A 17,456-nucleotide genomic window follows, 5' to 3' on the forward strand; every position below is an offset into this window, starting at 1 on the left:
TTACAGGCATGCGCCACCACATCCGGCTCAAAGATTTCATTTTGATGATTGTGCATTAAAGGACCCATAAGCATAGCCTCTAAATTTCACTGGCAAAAAGACAAAAAGAATGGAAAATAAAGTGAAGCAGTGTTTTATCATGTATTTTTCAGCAAGTCTTCTTGAAATTTAAGTAAAAATATGATACCTTCTTTAGACAGCTGCTCTTTTCAGTACTAGTTACATCAAACAAATCAGCCCCTGGATGCTACTTGTCTGTTTTTCTTGATCGTACTTGGGAAAATACTATTAAATATCCTCACACTAGGAATGAAGAAAAAACAGCTATCAAAACTTTATGAAATGGGGGCTGGAGATTTAGCCCAGTGGTACTGCCCGCGCCTGCCTCGCAAGCTCAAGGTCTTGAATTCCATCCACGGTACCAAAAAATAAAAATTTATGGAATGTTTTTGTGTTTCACTTGCATTTATTGATTTTTTATTTTTGGTAAACATTTCCATTATACCCTATTTCAGGGATTTTGTACTTTCAGGTTTAATAAATACCATATCTTGCCTCTTTGCTCAAATTATTTCCTTTACTTGTAGCTTTTTGCATTATCCAGTCTTCTCAATATCTTGTATAGATTATTTCCTGAATTTCTCTAAACTCACCAAGCTTTCATCTAAATGTCAGAAGTTTTATTTCTTTGCAATAATTTTGACTTGTATTTCAGTCCTTGCTGTTAGTCCATCTTTTAATTTTTAATCCTTTTATACTTTTAGCCAATTAATGCCATATTCAGTATCGTATTGGACATTTACATGAGGTTTTTCCTACCAAGCTGAGAGCTGAATAAAGTGCCAGTATAGAATATAATGGGTAAGCATTAGTGAAAGAAATTCAGCTGCCTAGCTTTTGAGCAATTTAGGTAATTGCATTAACTGTAGGCATTGGAGGATGACCTTATGGATGACCTTATTATGTTTAATCCCTATTATATACTTCACTCATATATGTATTCAGGGATAATGAAGGGGATTACAAAGGGCCATTCCAAAGATATTATTAGCTATCTCACCCATATATACTGTTTCACAAGAAAATTATGACCACAGCTCCTTAGTACATAGGTGGAGCATATAATTTAGACTTCTTTACACCTCATTTCTTTTGACCTTTAGTTGAGTCCAAAACCATTCAAATTTCTCCCAAATTATCTTTTACATGTTTTGGAAATAGCTCTGTATGTGCGTCCACACACATATTTCTTGTAATCACAAAGAAATTTATCCTATGGAAGAAGGATCAGAATATGCAGTACATCTTTAATTCCAGGGTTCTAGTTTTAGGTTTTCTACATAGTAGTTTATTCATAAGTAGCTTGGCACAAGAACTTCATTCAACAGAAATGATGTCACCAAACTTACGTGGCTGTTCTGGCTGGGGAATTTAATGCAGAAAAGATCTAACATAAAGAAAAGGGGAAAAAAAAGTAGCTAAGTAACTGTATTAACACTCTGTAATAAGATGACAAGTCGAGGTAACAGGTCCCAGATCCAAAAATAATTTGGTATGACCTTTAGGTTCTTGAACAATAAATTGTTTATTGCTTAAAGTAACCTATGAACAACCAAAACAACCTTAAAAAGGAATTTTAAAAGAATGTAAGAGAATGTTTTTACTGCCTCTATGAAAACATATGGTTGTTGTCAGTTGACTGTATGAGTGTGTACAACTAGAATCAAGATCTAGCTGAATCACTGCAAGATCAAGACATTTTCCATATTACAAGAATTGTAAAATTTTTCTTATTTTTCTATGAAACTTTCAGTAGCCAAACCTATGATGTAAATGTGTTTTCAAATTCTGTAAATGGTGTAACTGAGAAATAGCCATGTGTGAGTAGATACATTTGGTAAGATAGTTTTGAACTTTCACTGAACATAGGATTTTTTTCTATAGAAGTAATGTTTCAAATACTGCATATGTTAGCTGATTATGTTTGTGTACACCTGTAAATATGTTTATGTACACCTGTAAATCCAGCAACTGGGGAGGCTAAGGCAGGAGGATCTCCAGTTCAAGCCTACCTGGATAATATAAATGTAGCAAGACCCTCTGCCCCTCCCAAAAACAAACTCCAGAAACAGATACTGCATGTGTTCTTTTACCAGTCCACCTGAAACACGTTGATTCCATAGAATAAGTAGACCATAACACTAAAACTCATGGATGTAGTTTTATTGTTCTGCTTTTTTTTTTCAGTTTTGTAACATTATTTTGTTGATATTATGTATTCTCGCTTTAAGTAAATAATACTAGAAATATTTTTTTCTTGTCATTTCTCTTGGATCTTTTACAAGAAAGAAGGATCAAGGTCTGCAAAAAATACATTGGATCTGGAGTTGGTGTCTAATCATGGCAGAAAGGGTCGTATAGATGTCTTACCAGTTGGATCATTGGAAGTACAGTGGTACCTTGGTTCATGAACTTAATTCTTGAACGTTTCTGGTCACAAACCGAATTGGATGAGAACCTGGTCAAATTCAGTGGTTAGGTTCAGTATTTACCTTATGGGGAAATTTGATTTGGTTCTTATCCAGTTCGGTTTGTGACCAGAATCTTAGAAAGTATTAAGTTCTGAACTGAGGTACCACAGTAGATGACTGTTGGTGTAAATTTTCAAAGTTAAGGAACTCAAGAACTGTGTTTAAGAGGCTGCTAATTACCTAAAGGGAGAAAAATTAAAAGCTAATGTGTACTTAAAAAGTGGATGGTATTCATATTTTGCTGTAAGCTGTCTCAACCTAAAGAATTAACTTCTGGGAATTAGAAATATGTATGTAAAGAGGCTTCTGTTTTGACCTATGAGAGATGATGTAATAACCTTTCATCCCAAAGAGCAGGCTTCATTGCGCTAAAGAGGTGAATACTACCCTGTTCCTCATGGTGGTGGTGCTTTTCTGCAGTGTAACTCACTATGTGCTCAGATATCCATCCTGGGTCCTTTGTATCCTTTTTATGAGACTTGAGAGTCGAGGAGCCAGCACAAGCATGATTAGATACTCTTGCCTGCTGCTTTTTCTCTTTAAGTTGAGACGCAAATACATCAGGTATATTGGAAAAGATGACAGGTGGAAAAATTTGGATGAGTAAGAACGAGACTGACTCCACCATAGTTCATAATCATATATGGAATAATTCATAATCAAATATGGAAGACAACTATGAACAGATAATTTTAGGGAATTCTGAGAAAGGATGAAAGTAGAGGTAGGAGGGGTAATGATTGAATGATAATTGACTTGAGAATTAAAGCCAACTTCAATTTTCCAAATCATAACATCCTTGACTTTTATAATCTTAGAGGAAAATTGTTCAGTCTTTCACTATTGACTATGGTGCTATCTCAAGAGCCTTCATTACATGACTATTTCTTATTTAACTGAAGTATTTTCCTTCTGTTGGGTGGGTTTTTTTGGTCATGAAACAGTGTTAAATTTTGCCAGGTGATTTTTCAGTGTCATTAAAGTTAACTATTTTTTCCTTTATTCTGTTAATATGGTTTATTATGTCGATTTATTTTTATATGTTGAACCACACTTGTTCTACCAACTGCCTTCTGTAAGTAATTAGAATGAAGCCAAGTTCAGTTTATATGTTATCAGCTATATTAGCATTACAAACAAAAGACCATGTAATTTGCAAAACCTAAGATATTTGCTGTTTACTTTTTTTCTTCTTCTTTGGTGCTGGAGATTTAACCCAGGGCCTTGGGCATGCTGAGTACACTCTACCACTGAACTACATCTAGGGTTCCCTATTTATTTCTATTTATGTTTTGAAGTACTGAAGATTGAACCAAGGAATTTTTAAAGTTAAGTTTATTGGTACATTTTAAGGTATACATAATGATCATGTTCATCATAAGAAATTTGTACCTGCACATGATACATCTTGAGACCCAAGTAATTTTGAGCTACATTCTTATCTTACGTTCTCTTTTATTTTGAGAAAGGAGGATCTTGTTAAGTTGCCCAGGCTGGCCTTGAACTTGCAATCCCCTGCCTCAGCCTCCTGAGGAGCTGAGATTATAGGCGTGTGCTACCATGCCTTCCTCCTCTATTTACTTTTAAAAATGTTTTGCAATTTCTGCTTCTAAAATTATTAATCTAGAGTTCTTCAGTGTGTATGTAGGAGATTTGGATCAATCTTTGCTGATCAGAACTCTGTAAATTGCTTTTCATAATAAATAATGGCTTATGCTTTATCTTTTTAACACAGAGCTAAGTAGGCATTAGTTACATAATTTTAAGAGAAATGTTAATTATTTTATGTTTAAATTTTATTAGTACATGTATATAGTATATAATATTTACATATCTGGTGAGAAGTTGGTATATACACATAACATTTTAATATTGATTCCTTTTCTCATCCTCTTTCCTTTTCCTCTCTCCCTTGTTCACCCATCTCTTGATTCCCTTGCTTTTTTTTTTTTTGTATGTTTGTGGTACATAATGTTTACATTCCTTATGTGGAATTAGTACATATACATAATATATCCCAGTTCCCTAGCTCTCCCTTCATCTCTTGATTGCCTTTCCCTTTGAGAAAAATATATCTCCGTACTTCCTATTATTTTTTATTTTACCCTTTATTTTTACTTTGAGTTTCTCATGTAAGAGAAAACGTGTGATATTTAAGCTTGTGTATCAAATTTATCACCCTTAATATTATGGTCTCAGGCTTCTTTGACCAGGGCTTGAGTGGTTGCTCTGGCCAGAAGGTTCTTTGGTAGAGGCACTCCTCCTGCTGCCCCACCCAGTAGGTGACTGAATTACTCAGATGTGAAGATCATCTTCTAGGTTTTGTATAAAAGGCCCTGGCTATTTCAAGTGGCCATTTTGGAATTACAGTGTTTTTGGATAATTTTGCCCCAGAAGTTTATTAAAATTGTCAAGAATCATCTCTGAAGTGAATTGATAGTGCTGTCAATTCAACAAGCTACTCTACTCAGTAAGAGACCCAGACATTTCATCAGTATTTTGCTTCAGACGGATTATGTAACTGGCTAATGTATTTCAGGTGGTGCCCCCCCCCCCCCTCCTGTTGGTATTCTTCAGCCAAAACTGTAAGATATGATTGATTTGTGTACTGAGTAGTTTCAGCAGTTTCAAATTACAGTTTAAATAGTGCTGAAGTTTAATGGCAATTTATTTTCACCTTCATTAAAAGTTTTAGGGATTTTTCTGACCTTGATCCTTTTCATGTCTCAATGGAACAGCTTTTCTAAATGAAGACATTGAAAGAATACAGAGTATTTTTCTTTTCATCTTTTACTTAGGTGGAAATTGAAGATGTTGCAGTTTCCCACCAGTGTGGTAGTATTGAGATAGCTATTTGTATTTGCGTGCCAAAGTTTAAGACTGCTCTTCAGATGTGAAATTTTCTTTTTGTTTCTACTTTTTGGCTCATAACTTGGATGTTTCTTCTGGAGTAGGATAAGTACAACAGTGAAAAGTACATGGAATAATAAAAATAAAGACTTTGATCTTAAATCCAAGGAACTTGGCTAATTTTGGAGATAGCCATATGAAAACTTTAAAACAGAAATATGGGTAGCAGACTTGAAATAACTATGTCAAATAGTCATAGGTTAAGTATCTTCAAAGAACTTGGATATTTCAGAGGAAACAGTAAACAAACTAGAAAACATAAGGATTACAGAGAAAAAAATCAACACCTGGTACAGTCCTGTTGGAATTTGAACTTGACTTGGGGTGTTGAAGCCTTGTTTCACTGTGTCGGAGAGACTGGACCTAAATGGCACAGCATGACTTTTCTCTGGCCTGGCTTAATTTTCCTACTTCACCATCATCAACAAAATCATCACTGAATTTTGAGAAATATCCTGAAAATTTTTCATGGACAGAAAATCAATATGATGTGAACCGTTGACGACATAATTCTTCAGATGGCTTTGAATCTGGTATTGGGCGTCCTAATGGAGGTACCTTTGGAAGGAAAGAAAAAAATGGATGGTGTACACATGGTAGAAATGCTACCGAAAACATAAATCACCAAGGGGGATGCCATGGTGGAAATTCTCGTTCTTGTAGCAAGCAGTATTTTCCATTCTGAAAAAAGCCAAGGACTACATGAAAACAACATACCTGACAATGAAACTGGGAGGAAAGAAGACGAAAGGAAGCAAAAACAGTTTGAGGCTGAGGACTTTCCATCTTTAAATCCTGAATATGAAAGAGAACCAAATCGGAATAAATCTTTAGCTGCAGGTGTATGGGGCCTACACACCCAGACACACATACCTAACCAAAATAATCTCCCAAGGTCCTCTCTTAGAATATCCTCCAAATCCTAATCTAGAGCTCCAAGAATGCTGGTCATTAAGAAAGGTAATACAAAAGATTTACAGCTATCTGGATTCCCAGTAGTAGGAAATCTTCAGTTGCAGTCAGTTAAGAATGGAACTGGTGGGCCAGGGATTTAGCTCAGTGGTTCCCGGCGCCTGCCTCGCAAGTGAAAGGTCCCGAGTTCGATCCCTGGTACCAAAAAAAAAAGAATGGAACTGGTCCAAGTGTTTATAAAGGCTTAGTCCCTAAGCCTGCTGCTCCACCTACAGAACCTATACAGTGTAAAAGCCAAACTAAAGAAAATAAAGCTGGAACTTCTTTCCCTCATGAGTCTGCATATAGTGTTGGCAACTTCAGTGCTTTTAAATCAGCTGCCAAGAATTTTAGTCCATCAACCAATTCAGTGAAAGAGTGTAATCATTCAAATTACTCTTTGCCTGTTGACAAACTTAATCAACAGCCTCGTCTAACCAAACTGACACAAATGCGCACTGCTAAGAAGTGTGAATTTTTGAAAGCATTGAAAAGGGACAGAGTAGAAGAACATGAAGATGAAAGCCATGCTGGCTCAGAGAAGGATGAAGACTCATTCAATTTGCATAACAGCAATAGTACTCATCAAGAAAGGGATATAAATAGAAACTTTGCTGAAAATGAGATTCCTCAAGAGAATGACAATGCCTCAGTAATTTCCCAACAGATAATTTGATCTTCAACCTTCCCACAAACTGATATTCTTTCCAGTTCACTTGAGGCAGAACACAGGTTGTTGAAGGAGATGGGCTGGCAGGAGGACAGTGAAAATGATGAAACATGTGCTCCCTCAACTGAGGATGAAATGAGAGAATTCCAAGTTATTAGTGAACAGTTACAGAAGAATGGTCTCAGAAAAAATGGTATTTTGAAAAATGGCCTGATCTGTGACTTCAAGTTTGGACCCTGGAAAAACAGCACTTTTAAACTCACAATTGAGAACGATGACACAGTGACAAGTAGCAGTGACACATCAGATGACGATGATGTGTGAAGGATTTCCTAACAGCTTTAGAAATTTTAGTGTGATACATCTCTCATGCAGTTTGGGGTGAATTGTAAAAATGAAGAACTATAATTTATGTAGCAAAATACCCCATTAGAAGATGATTTTGGGGGGACTTCAGTATGAAGAAAACCAAGAATCCAATTGGGTTGGGCTGTGTTGAACATTATTTCTTTCTAAATCAATGTTGTAGAAATGAGGACTTCGGTTGATCCAGCATTGTCTTTCTTCATCATTGCAGCATTTCTCTGACTAGCAATGTGACGATGTAACAAATGAGAGTTTCTCATTTAATAATAAAAAATTTTGTAATGTTTAAAAAAATATTATGATCTCAAGATGCATCCATTTTCCTACAAATGACTCAAGTGTATCATTCTTTATGGTTGAGTAGTACTCCATTTTGTATAAATACCACATTTTCTTAAATCATTCGCCTGTTGATGGACAGGTATGCTATATCCAGTATCTGGCTATTATGAATTGTGCTGCTATAAATATGGATATGCATATGTCCATGTAATATGATGACTTTAACTCTTGGGAAGATAGAAGGGGAGTAGCCGGGTCAAATGGAATGTCTGTTTTTATTTTTTTATTTTTTGGTACCGGGGATCGAACTCGGGTCCTTGTGCTTGTGCAGCAGGCGGCAAAACCACTGAGCTAAATTCCCGGCCCTGTTTTTAGTTTTTTGAGGAATCTCTACACTGATTTCCATAGTGGTTATACTAGTTTACATTCTTACCGACAAGGTAGAGAAGTTCCCTTTTTCCTCACATCCTTGCCAGCTTTTGTTATTATTTGATTTTTTGATGATAGCCATTTTTTTCTGGGGTAAGATCTCAATGTAGTTTTAATATTCATTTCTCTTACGAAATGCAGTGTTGAACATTTTTTAAATGTATTTATTAGCCTTTTTTTTCTTTCTGAGACAGGGCCTTGCCATGTAGTTGAGGCTGGTCTTGAACTCACTATGTAGCCCAGGCTGGCCTTGAACTTGCGGCTATCCTCCTGCCTCAGCTTTCCCAAGTGCTGGGATTATAGGCATGTGCCACCACACCAGGCTTTTATTAGCCATTTGTACTCCTGAGAAGTGTCTTCATTTCAGTTGCTCATTTTTTTGATTGGGTCTTTTATTTTTTGGGGGGAGGTCAAATACTTTTTGAGTTTTTTATATATTCCAGATATTAGGCCTCAGAAATCGCTGGCAAAATAATTCTCACATTCTGTAGGTTGTCTCTTTACTCTGTTTGTTATTTCTTTGGCTTTGAAGAAACTTAAAAAAAAATATGATATGATCCTATTTGTTGATTCTCAATATTATATCTTATGCCATTGGGGTCCTATTCACAAAATTTTTACCTATGTCCATGGTTTCAAGAGTTTTACCTATTTTATCTTCCAGCAGATTGTTTCTCTTTTAGTATTTGGACTGCTGGACTTAATGTGGACAGTTGTGTTGTCTCTTCGCTCCCTTCTCCTTAGGTTTTGTGAACATACAGGATCAGGTCAGTTAGTCTTTTCTGCTGCCTCATGCTGTGTTCCCCTGGGTCCTCTGGCAAGGGTTGGCTCTTGCATTTTGGGGTGGGGCATCATGTCTCAGGAGCAAATGGGCTGTCACGTGGGGATGCACTGTGGGTCATCTCTCATGTTGGATGGAGCACTGCCTCTAGTGGTCCCTAATATGGGGCCATGGTGCTCCTTTTCTGACTGAAGAGTGGCTCTGTGTAAGGGTGGAGTACTGCCTCAGATCAGCACTCTCTCCTGGGGTGAGAAATGTTACTTAAAATGATGCATTTGTTAATGTCTTTCTGATTCAACTTCATGCCTTGTTTGAATTATCATTGCTCTGTATTACTTATGGAATTCTTTTATTTTCTTTTCCATAGGTGTATGTGGAATTTGATGATCTTGAGTGGGATAAACGAGAGTGGGTTAAAGTTTATGAAGATTTTTCAACTTTCTTGGTGGAATATCACTTAATTTGGGCCAAAAGGAATGACCCTAGCCAGACTGAGGGATCAAAGAGCAAACAGATACAGTGGCCTGCATTGGTAAGATCTGTTCTGAGTCATTAAACATTTTTAGTTACTGGTTTTAAAATAAGACTAGAATATAAATTAAGATTTATCTAACTATAGATTAATATTCCTGAAGAATCTGCGTACCAGGCACAAGTTTCAAAATACTGCATTGCTTTGTTAAACAACCCCATGTACCTCTTTGTTAGTGTACTTTCAGCATATTTAGTAAAAAAGTAGTTTATTCTGTCCATTTAAATGAAACAAATTGGATTTAAAGATGCTGAGAGGTAACTGACTTTTTGTATACGGTGTGGAAAAACTTTAGTGAAACTTTGTTAAAGTGGAAGATGGAGGAAACATTTTTGAAGCATTATATATAGCACATGATTTTTCTTGATTGGTTAGTGATTTATTGTAGGTGATAGATGTTAAATGTGTGTATGTTCAGGAGATGAGTAAAATTACTTCAGAGTTTTGTAAAAGAAACAATAAGATTACTAAATTACATTATATCGTGTAATGACAGACTGTCTAGCAGGTAATGAATAGGCAGTAAGTTTGATGAAATTACATTAATATGAAATAAATACTTTGAAATCCATTGAAACAGGCTGGGGATGTAGCTCAGTGGCACCGTGCCTGCCTGGAAAGTGCAAGGTCCTGAGTTCGATTTTGGGTAAACCCACCCCCCTAATCCATCGAAGTGTTTGGTGAAAATAATGTGTCAGCCTAGGGTTTGTTTGTTTGTTTGTTTGTTTTTGGTGGTGGTGGTCAGGATTGAATTTTGGCCCTGTGTGCGCTAGGTAAATTAGTTATATCCCAAGCCTGAAGTTTAATGCTTTTACATACAAAGGATGGTTTCTACTTGGTAATAACTATAATGTACATAAATTTTTTGTTTATTTAACCCTTTAATCCTTTTCTGTATTGAGAAAATGCCTACTTTTTTGACTATTCTGTTTTTTAAGAAAATCAAAAGAGATGTGATTTAGAAGATAATACAAGGACTGTCTGTAGGTACATGTCAGTGGTAGCATGCTAATCTAGCATACTGGAGTCCCTAGGTTTGATTCTCAGAACACATAAAATTGATTTAAAAAGATCAGACAAGGAGGAAGGGGAAAAAAAAGTAAACTTAATTAGTAGCATGTTTAAGGAAAATATTTTGAAATGTTGAAAATGATATTTAGAAAGCATACTTTGGTAGGAAACTTTGATTAAAAAAAGAAGATAATTTACCCATAGTAGTTTTAAAAGTAAAAATTGTGGAATGAATATTTTGCATTCTTAATGTAAAATTTAGAAAAACTTAAATCATGATTAACATAGTTTGATCTTCGGGACCGTAACATGAAAACTGATTAAAACTTCTGAGTGTTTTTGATAGATCTAAATTTTTGTGTGAAGAGTCTCAAAAGTAGTAAATAGTGGTACCAGTAATATGAAAATGTGTACTTTCAACATCAGAGTTAAAGAATAAATAAAACTTTAGGAATTCTTAACCTTTTCTTAGAGGTAATTTATATCAATGAGTTTCTTATTTTTAAGTAAAATTTTTGGTAGGAAATACTGTGTAATAATTTTTATTATAATTTCACAACATTGGGCCGGGGATTTAGCTCAGTGGTTTCACCACCTGCTGCACAAGTGCAAGGACCCAAGTTCGATCCCTGGTACCAAAAAGTAATAATAATAATAATTTCATAACATTGTTTCTATTGAAAAAACCTCTTAATGTCAAAATTAAGGCTACTAAAAAAAATGTAGACTGTGGGTATAGCTCAATGGTAGAGCAATTTCCTAGCATACTTGGGGACCTTGGGTTCAGTCGCCAGTACCACAAAGAAAAAAATAAAGAGAGAGACTTCTTAAATAATTGACTTTTTATTCAGCTCACTTTCTTTTATTATGCAAAAATCGTGTGTGTGTGTGTGTGTGTGTGTGTATGTGTGCGCGCGCACGCGCGCGCAAGAAAAGATCGGGAAATGCTAAGTTGGTATAAAGTAGAAAAACAGCATGATTTTAATCTCATCACCAAAGAGATAAGCACCTTCATTCTTTGATACTTCTCTCTGCCATAACTTCAGTTTTTTTGAGAAACGATCTCACTATGTAGTTCAGACTGGCCTTGAACTCATTCTATCCCATGCTGGCCTCAAACTCTTGAAAATCCTACCTCAGCTTCCCAATGCTAGGATTACAGCCGAGCACCACCAGGTCGAGCTTTTCTACTGTAGCATTTAAAAATGTCTTTAAGTGTAGCAAAATATGCTTAAAATTTGCTATATTAACCATTATTAAGTGTACAATAAAGTGGCAGCAAATGTGTTCTTGTACAACCATTGAACTTCTTTTGTCATACAGAACTGAAACTGTACTCATTAAATAGCAAATATTTCCCATTCCCCTTTATCCCTGGCATCCACCATCTACAATTCTGTCTTTATTAATTTAACTACTTTAAGTCAGTTTTGCATTATTTGTCCTTTCATAACTGGCTTGTTTCAGTTAGCACAATGTCTTCAAGGTTCATCCATAGAATTTGTTCACCATAGAATTTGTTAGAATTTACTTGTTTCTTAAGGTTAGTATTCCATTGTATGCATATATCACATTTTACTTAGCCATTTGTGTATTGATAAGACACTTGGGTTGCTTCTATCTCTTGGCTATTACAAATAATGCAGCTCTGAACATGAATGGACAAAGCCCCTGCTTTAAATTTTCTTGTGTATATACCTAGAAGTGGAGTTGCTGGATCATGTAGTAATTCTGTTTTTAATGTTTTGAAGTACTCCCATACTATACCATTTTATAGTATACTATACCATTTTATAGTATACTATTCCCACGAGCAATGTACAAGGGTCCTAGGTTCTCTACATCTTCACTAGCACTTATTTTCTGAGGTGGGGGAGAGGGGTGTTTGGTTTTTAGTATATGGTATCTTCTTTGGTTTCTGTAGGGATTTTGAAAATTGAGCCTTTAATTAAAACCTCCATTCATGTGCTTATTGACCATATATATGTATATGGAGAAATGTTGGTCTTCCAGTTCTGTGACTATTTTGAATTGGCAAAATTTGAACTGCTTGGTTTTTTTGTTGTTGTTGTTGAGTTTTTAGTTGTTTTTATATTTTGGGTATTAATCTCCTATCAGATAAGTGATTTGCAATTACTTTCTCTCATTTTACCTGTTGCCTTTTTACTGTGTTAATAGTGTGCTTTGAAACACAAAAGTTTTTAATTTTGAGGAACCCCAACTTTTATCTTTTTTATAGTTACCTATGCTTTTATTGTTATTTTTTTTAAATGTGAGCAAGAGGCTGAGGCAGGAGAATGACAAGTTTGAGGCCAGCCTAGGCTACATAGCAAGACCCTGTCTAAAGAAAACAAAATCAAACAAAACGGACACCCCCCCCCAAAAAAAACACTACATCTCCAAATTCAGTATCCTAGAGATTATCTTTATATTTTCTTTCAAAAGTTTTATATTTGTAGATCACATTTTTGGGTGTTTTTCCATTTTGAGTTAGTTTTCATATGTGATATAACAAGGGTCCAACCTCAGTTTTTAACGTATGGATAACCATTTTTTCCTGTGCCTTTTGTTGAAAAGACTTCCCACACAAATCATTTGTTCAGGAGTTTATCTGTGGGCTCTGTGTTCTATTCCATTGGTCTATATATATGTTCTTATGCCAATACTACACTATTTTGAGTACAGTCACTTGGTAGTAAATTGTGAAATGAGAACATGTTTGTTCTCTGACTTAGTCTTTTTCAGGATTGCTGTGGCTATTCCATATGAACTTTTGGAGTGATTTTTCTCTTTCTCCAAAACATGTCATTTAAATGTTAATTGGAATTCCATTAAAGCCATACATGGCTTTGAGTACTAGACATCTTAATTTTCCAGTCCTTGAACACAGGATGTCTTTCTAGTATTTGTATTTATTTCAGTTTCATTCACCAGTGTTTTATAGTTTTTGGTATCTTTTTCACCTCCTTGATTAACTTGTATGTAATTTATTCTTTTCAGTGTTACTATAAATGAAATATTTGTTAATTTCTTTTTTAGATTGTTCATAATTTTAAGAATATTTAGGAATGAAACTGATTTTTTGTATGTTGACATCATGTCCTGCTACTTCACTACCACGATAGTCAGTAGTAAAATACTGAAAGTTTTTTCTCTAAGGTCAGGAAAAAAATAAGGATGCCATTCCTAGGATTTACAACTTGTGTTCAACCTAGTACTGGAAGTTCTGGTTGGAAAATTAGATGAGAAAAAGATATTAAGGTATTTACATTGGAAAAGAAATAAAATTATATATCAGCAGGCTTTATGATGTTTTTTTTTTTTTTGTACCGGGGATCGAACTCAGAACCTTGAGCACACAAGGAAGGCACGGTGCCACTGAGCTAAACCCCTGGCCCAGCAGGCTTTATGATCTTACATGTAGAAAACCTTAAAGATTTCACAAAAATTCTAAGTAGACCTAATCAATGATATTGGCAGAGTAACAGGACATACCTCTGTCTTTAAAATGTAGTTTTAGTTAAAACTAAAATAAAATTGTAGTACCTGCAGTTTTTACTTAAAATGTTTTATTCTATATGTTTCTCCTATTGAGTAAATAACTCAAGATAATTTTTTAATGGCTGGATAGCACATTTAATATTAAAATGACTCATTTCCCCAGAATTTGGTATTATAGTTGTTTCTAATTTTGGAGATCTTATATAACACTGAATTTTTGTCTGAATCTCTCATTATTTTAGAAATTTAGACCCATAGTAGTAGAATTAGTCAAAGGGAATGAATTTGAAAACCATAAAAATCTATGCATCTCCTCTCCACAGACTATTGAAAAGTTACTCTGCCTGGCATTGTCCCCAGTCAATATATGAGTGTTGTGGTCATACCACACCCTTTCAAGTATTAATTGCTTACTTTTAGGACATCTTGTTTTTTAAGTCCAAACAAATAATAAAAACAAAAGAAATTTTATATCTTAAGCAGGATGTAGCAGTGTCATTTCTTTCTCTAATTGGATATTTAAAAATATATTTCATTGTTTTAATTTGCATTTCTTTAATAGAATTTTTTAATGTCCTTTAGCAGCTTGTTTATTTGGTAAATTATCCTTTTTCAGTGAGAATAAGGGTTGTATGTTTCTTGCATTTGTTAGGAGGTTTCTGTATATTATTACCAGTATTGTACCCCTTTTGTCATTTTTCATAGTTTGTTCAGCTAATTGTCTGATAACAAGTCCTTTTGTTTATAATTTTAAAAGAAAGTGTGTAGAAATATCCTCATTAGTTCATATAAGATATGCATGCCTTTCTTTTTGGCTTGTTTCCTTCCTTCTTCCCCTCTCCTTCCCTCCCTGCCTTCCTTTTATCTCTCCCTCACTCCCTCCATTTTTATCTTGTAAAAATTAATAACAAAATGAAATGGAAGGAATGCATGTAATACTTGAGAAAGTAATTTTCTTAAACATTTTGCATCATTCATTTATATATAGTACATAGGACTGAAATTCTATTGTTTCTATTTGTAAAAATGAGGCTTCTGCCAGGTGTGGTGGTACACATCTATGATCTCAGCACTCTAGGTGACTGAAGCAGGAGCATGAAAAGTTGAATCCCAGCCTAGGCAACTTAGCAATATATAAGACCCTATCTCAAAATTTAAACAAAAATCTTTTTTAAGGACTGGAAGTGTAGCTCAGTACAGAGGCACTTGGTTCAGTCCCCAGTACAAAGAAGGTTATGGGAGTGGCTTTGGATGTCTATAAGCAACAGTTTAATGCAATTCAAAAATTTTAAATATTGCAAAAATATTAAATATTGCAAAATCAAATGCCATATCTACAAATTGGAGAAATTTGTGGGACCCATATGTGAAGTGACAACGGAGTGAAACACAGTGCGCATTAATACTGTCTTTAATTTTCTGCAAATTTAATGTTTCTAATTCTGTGCACATGATACTTCCTTACCGTTTTCTTTTCTTTTTTTTTTGGTACTTTAACATGTATGCAGTTGTAATTCTCTTCCTCCTTTCACTCCTCCTCTGGTACTTGTAAAATATTACATGTTGGATATCTTAACTTGTCTACCTTTTACACCTAGAAATCAGTGGAAACTGGTAGTGTACCTGCAGGTTTTTTAAAATTACGACAGGCCCCCTCCAAAGGGGGCCTGAATATGATACACATATTCTGTGTATCATTAGTTCATTGTAAAATTTAGTTTAGAATTTTAAAAGTTTACATTTTTAATAAAATGTGGATAGAAATAATACTTAGATTACTTGTGAGAAATTATGTCTTCATCTTTCTTTCCAGTATACCATTTGCAAAACTTACTTGTTGGACACAACATATAACATTTGAAATGGTGCCTATTTTTAATTGTTTGTTTGATCCTGTATGATCGGAGTACTACCTGAAGCCATTGCTAATGATGTAGGGTGATGTAACTTACATTTTTGTGTAAGTTACTGAACATATTGTTAAATCTCACTTACTTTTTATTTTAAGTAAAGTAAAATTCTTGTGAAAGCTTATTTATCTGCACCAGGGAAAGAAAGTGTTGGCAATCATAATTGAAATCAACGAATCAACCACCTAACTGGGTTAGGGCCCTGGCTCCATCTCCTTTAGGAAAACCTTCTGTGGGGAGTGGGGCTTTGACCCTAACCCAGCTGGGCTGTATTGCTGCTGCATTTTCTAAAGGGCAGAGGTTTCTACTGCTTTTCTCCTGGTCCACCTTCCTTCCAGATCACCCCAACCAGAACTAATCTCACCATTTTGTACTCCTATAGAACTTTCTTATACCTCTGCTTTAACAACCAGCATGCTGTGCTTTGTATTATACCTATTTGTTTACATGTCTGTCTTCCTCTGCTAGATTGTAAGTCCCTTGAGGACAGGAATCATGTCTTACTCATCTTTGTTTGGTTCCTGGGAGTCTAGCACAGTGCCTTACTATTTTAGTAAATGATTAAAGTGATAAATGGACGGACCACAACACAGCTAGTGAAAAAGAATTCTATTGAGAATTATGGTAGCTTCCCTGGCTATTAATTTATGCTAGAATCAAAGGACAGGAAAGCAAAATCAGCAAGTTATAGTAAAGCTGAGTGACCAATTTAAACATGGCAGTATAGATAAAAACCAACATTGAAAAGGTTAGCATACCCTCATCCTAATAAAATACAAATTTGATTCCTCAAATTGTCAAACTGGGGAAATACAACGTTTCCTGAAATAGGTATTTTAAAGGTGAAATAGGCTAAAGAAAGGAACATTTCTTCACAGTCAACTAAATATACTAATCTTTGTTAACTTTCTTAAATTTGTGTGGTCTCAGACTGTTTCTTTCCAGTACAGATTTTCCTTTATGTATAGATAGGTAATTTTGGTTCATCCAAGAATTGTGGCCAGGCCATAAAGCATGTAAACTTTCATTAATTTATTTCTTTTAGATTATTTGCCTATTATTTTAAATTACTATTCTGAAAGAAACCTCCAGGAGCAACTCATTGTTGTTTGGTACAAAATTACCCTAATTTTGGTTCTTACATTGTCAAACTTGTTTTAGATTAAAGGTCTCAAGCAAATCATACTAAAATGTGAATACATGTTACATTCCAAATTAGAAATGAACTTTGAAATAAGTTCACTTAAAAAGTTTTAAAATATCAGTAATTGAGTTTCCAGAATTAGAAGTTTTTTGTACTTTGACAAATAATGAAATAGTAAATGATAATTCTGATACCTTCAGGAATATTCTTTCTCTGCAAGGTAAAACACTTTAAGAGGTTAAATTATATATAAAAATATTCTTAAAATGATAAAATACACTGGCAAATATTAGTAGATGCATTCATGCATTTGTTTTGAAATGACCTTTTTTGAGGGGAGAGTATATTGTAAGAATCATAAAATTCAGCCAGGGATTTAGCTCAGTGATTCCACCACCACCTGCCTCAAAAGTGCAAGGACCTGAGTTCAATCCCCAG

General features: G+C 34.8%; 1 protein-coding gene and 1 pseudogene across 6 annotated transcripts in view; both read left to right on the forward strand.

Moving 5' to 3' along the window:
- Nucleotides 1-17,456, forward strand: part of Jmjd1c (jumonji domain containing 1C) — a 225,516-nt gene that overhangs the window by 49,148 nt on the left and 158,912 nt on the right. For 4 of the 5 annotated variants that reach the window (XR_002387280.2, XM_004858252.4, XM_004858254.4 and 1 more), the window contains exon 2: nucleotides 9,288-9,452. Coding sequence is in view for 3 of the 5 variants with exons in the window: in XM_004858252.4 (XP_004858309.1) it covers nucleotides 9,288-9,452 (165 nt within the window). In the remaining 2 variants the exon portion in view is untranslated. Of the gene's footprint in view, nucleotides 1-9,287; nucleotides 9,453-17,456 lie in introns of those variants that run through there. The other variant, XM_087185509.1, reaches the window with a different exon arrangement.
- LOC101710266 (vasculin-like) lies at nucleotides 4,350-9,408 on the forward strand (annotated as a pseudogene). The gene is made up of 3 exons (XR_015440533.1): nucleotides 4,350-6,465; nucleotides 6,564-8,906; nucleotides 9,288-9,408. The product of XR_015440533.1 is annotated as a vasculin-like (transcript).

The sequence above is a fragment of the Heterocephalus glaber genome, unplaced genomic scaffold (assembly GCF_053883595.1).
Source record: "Heterocephalus glaber isolate CG9 unplaced genomic scaffold, H.glaber_assembly_v1.0 deba00001497, whole genome shotgun sequence".
NCBI classification, from domain to species: domain Eukaryota; kingdom Metazoa; phylum Chordata; class Mammalia; order Rodentia; family Bathyergidae; genus Heterocephalus; species Heterocephalus glaber.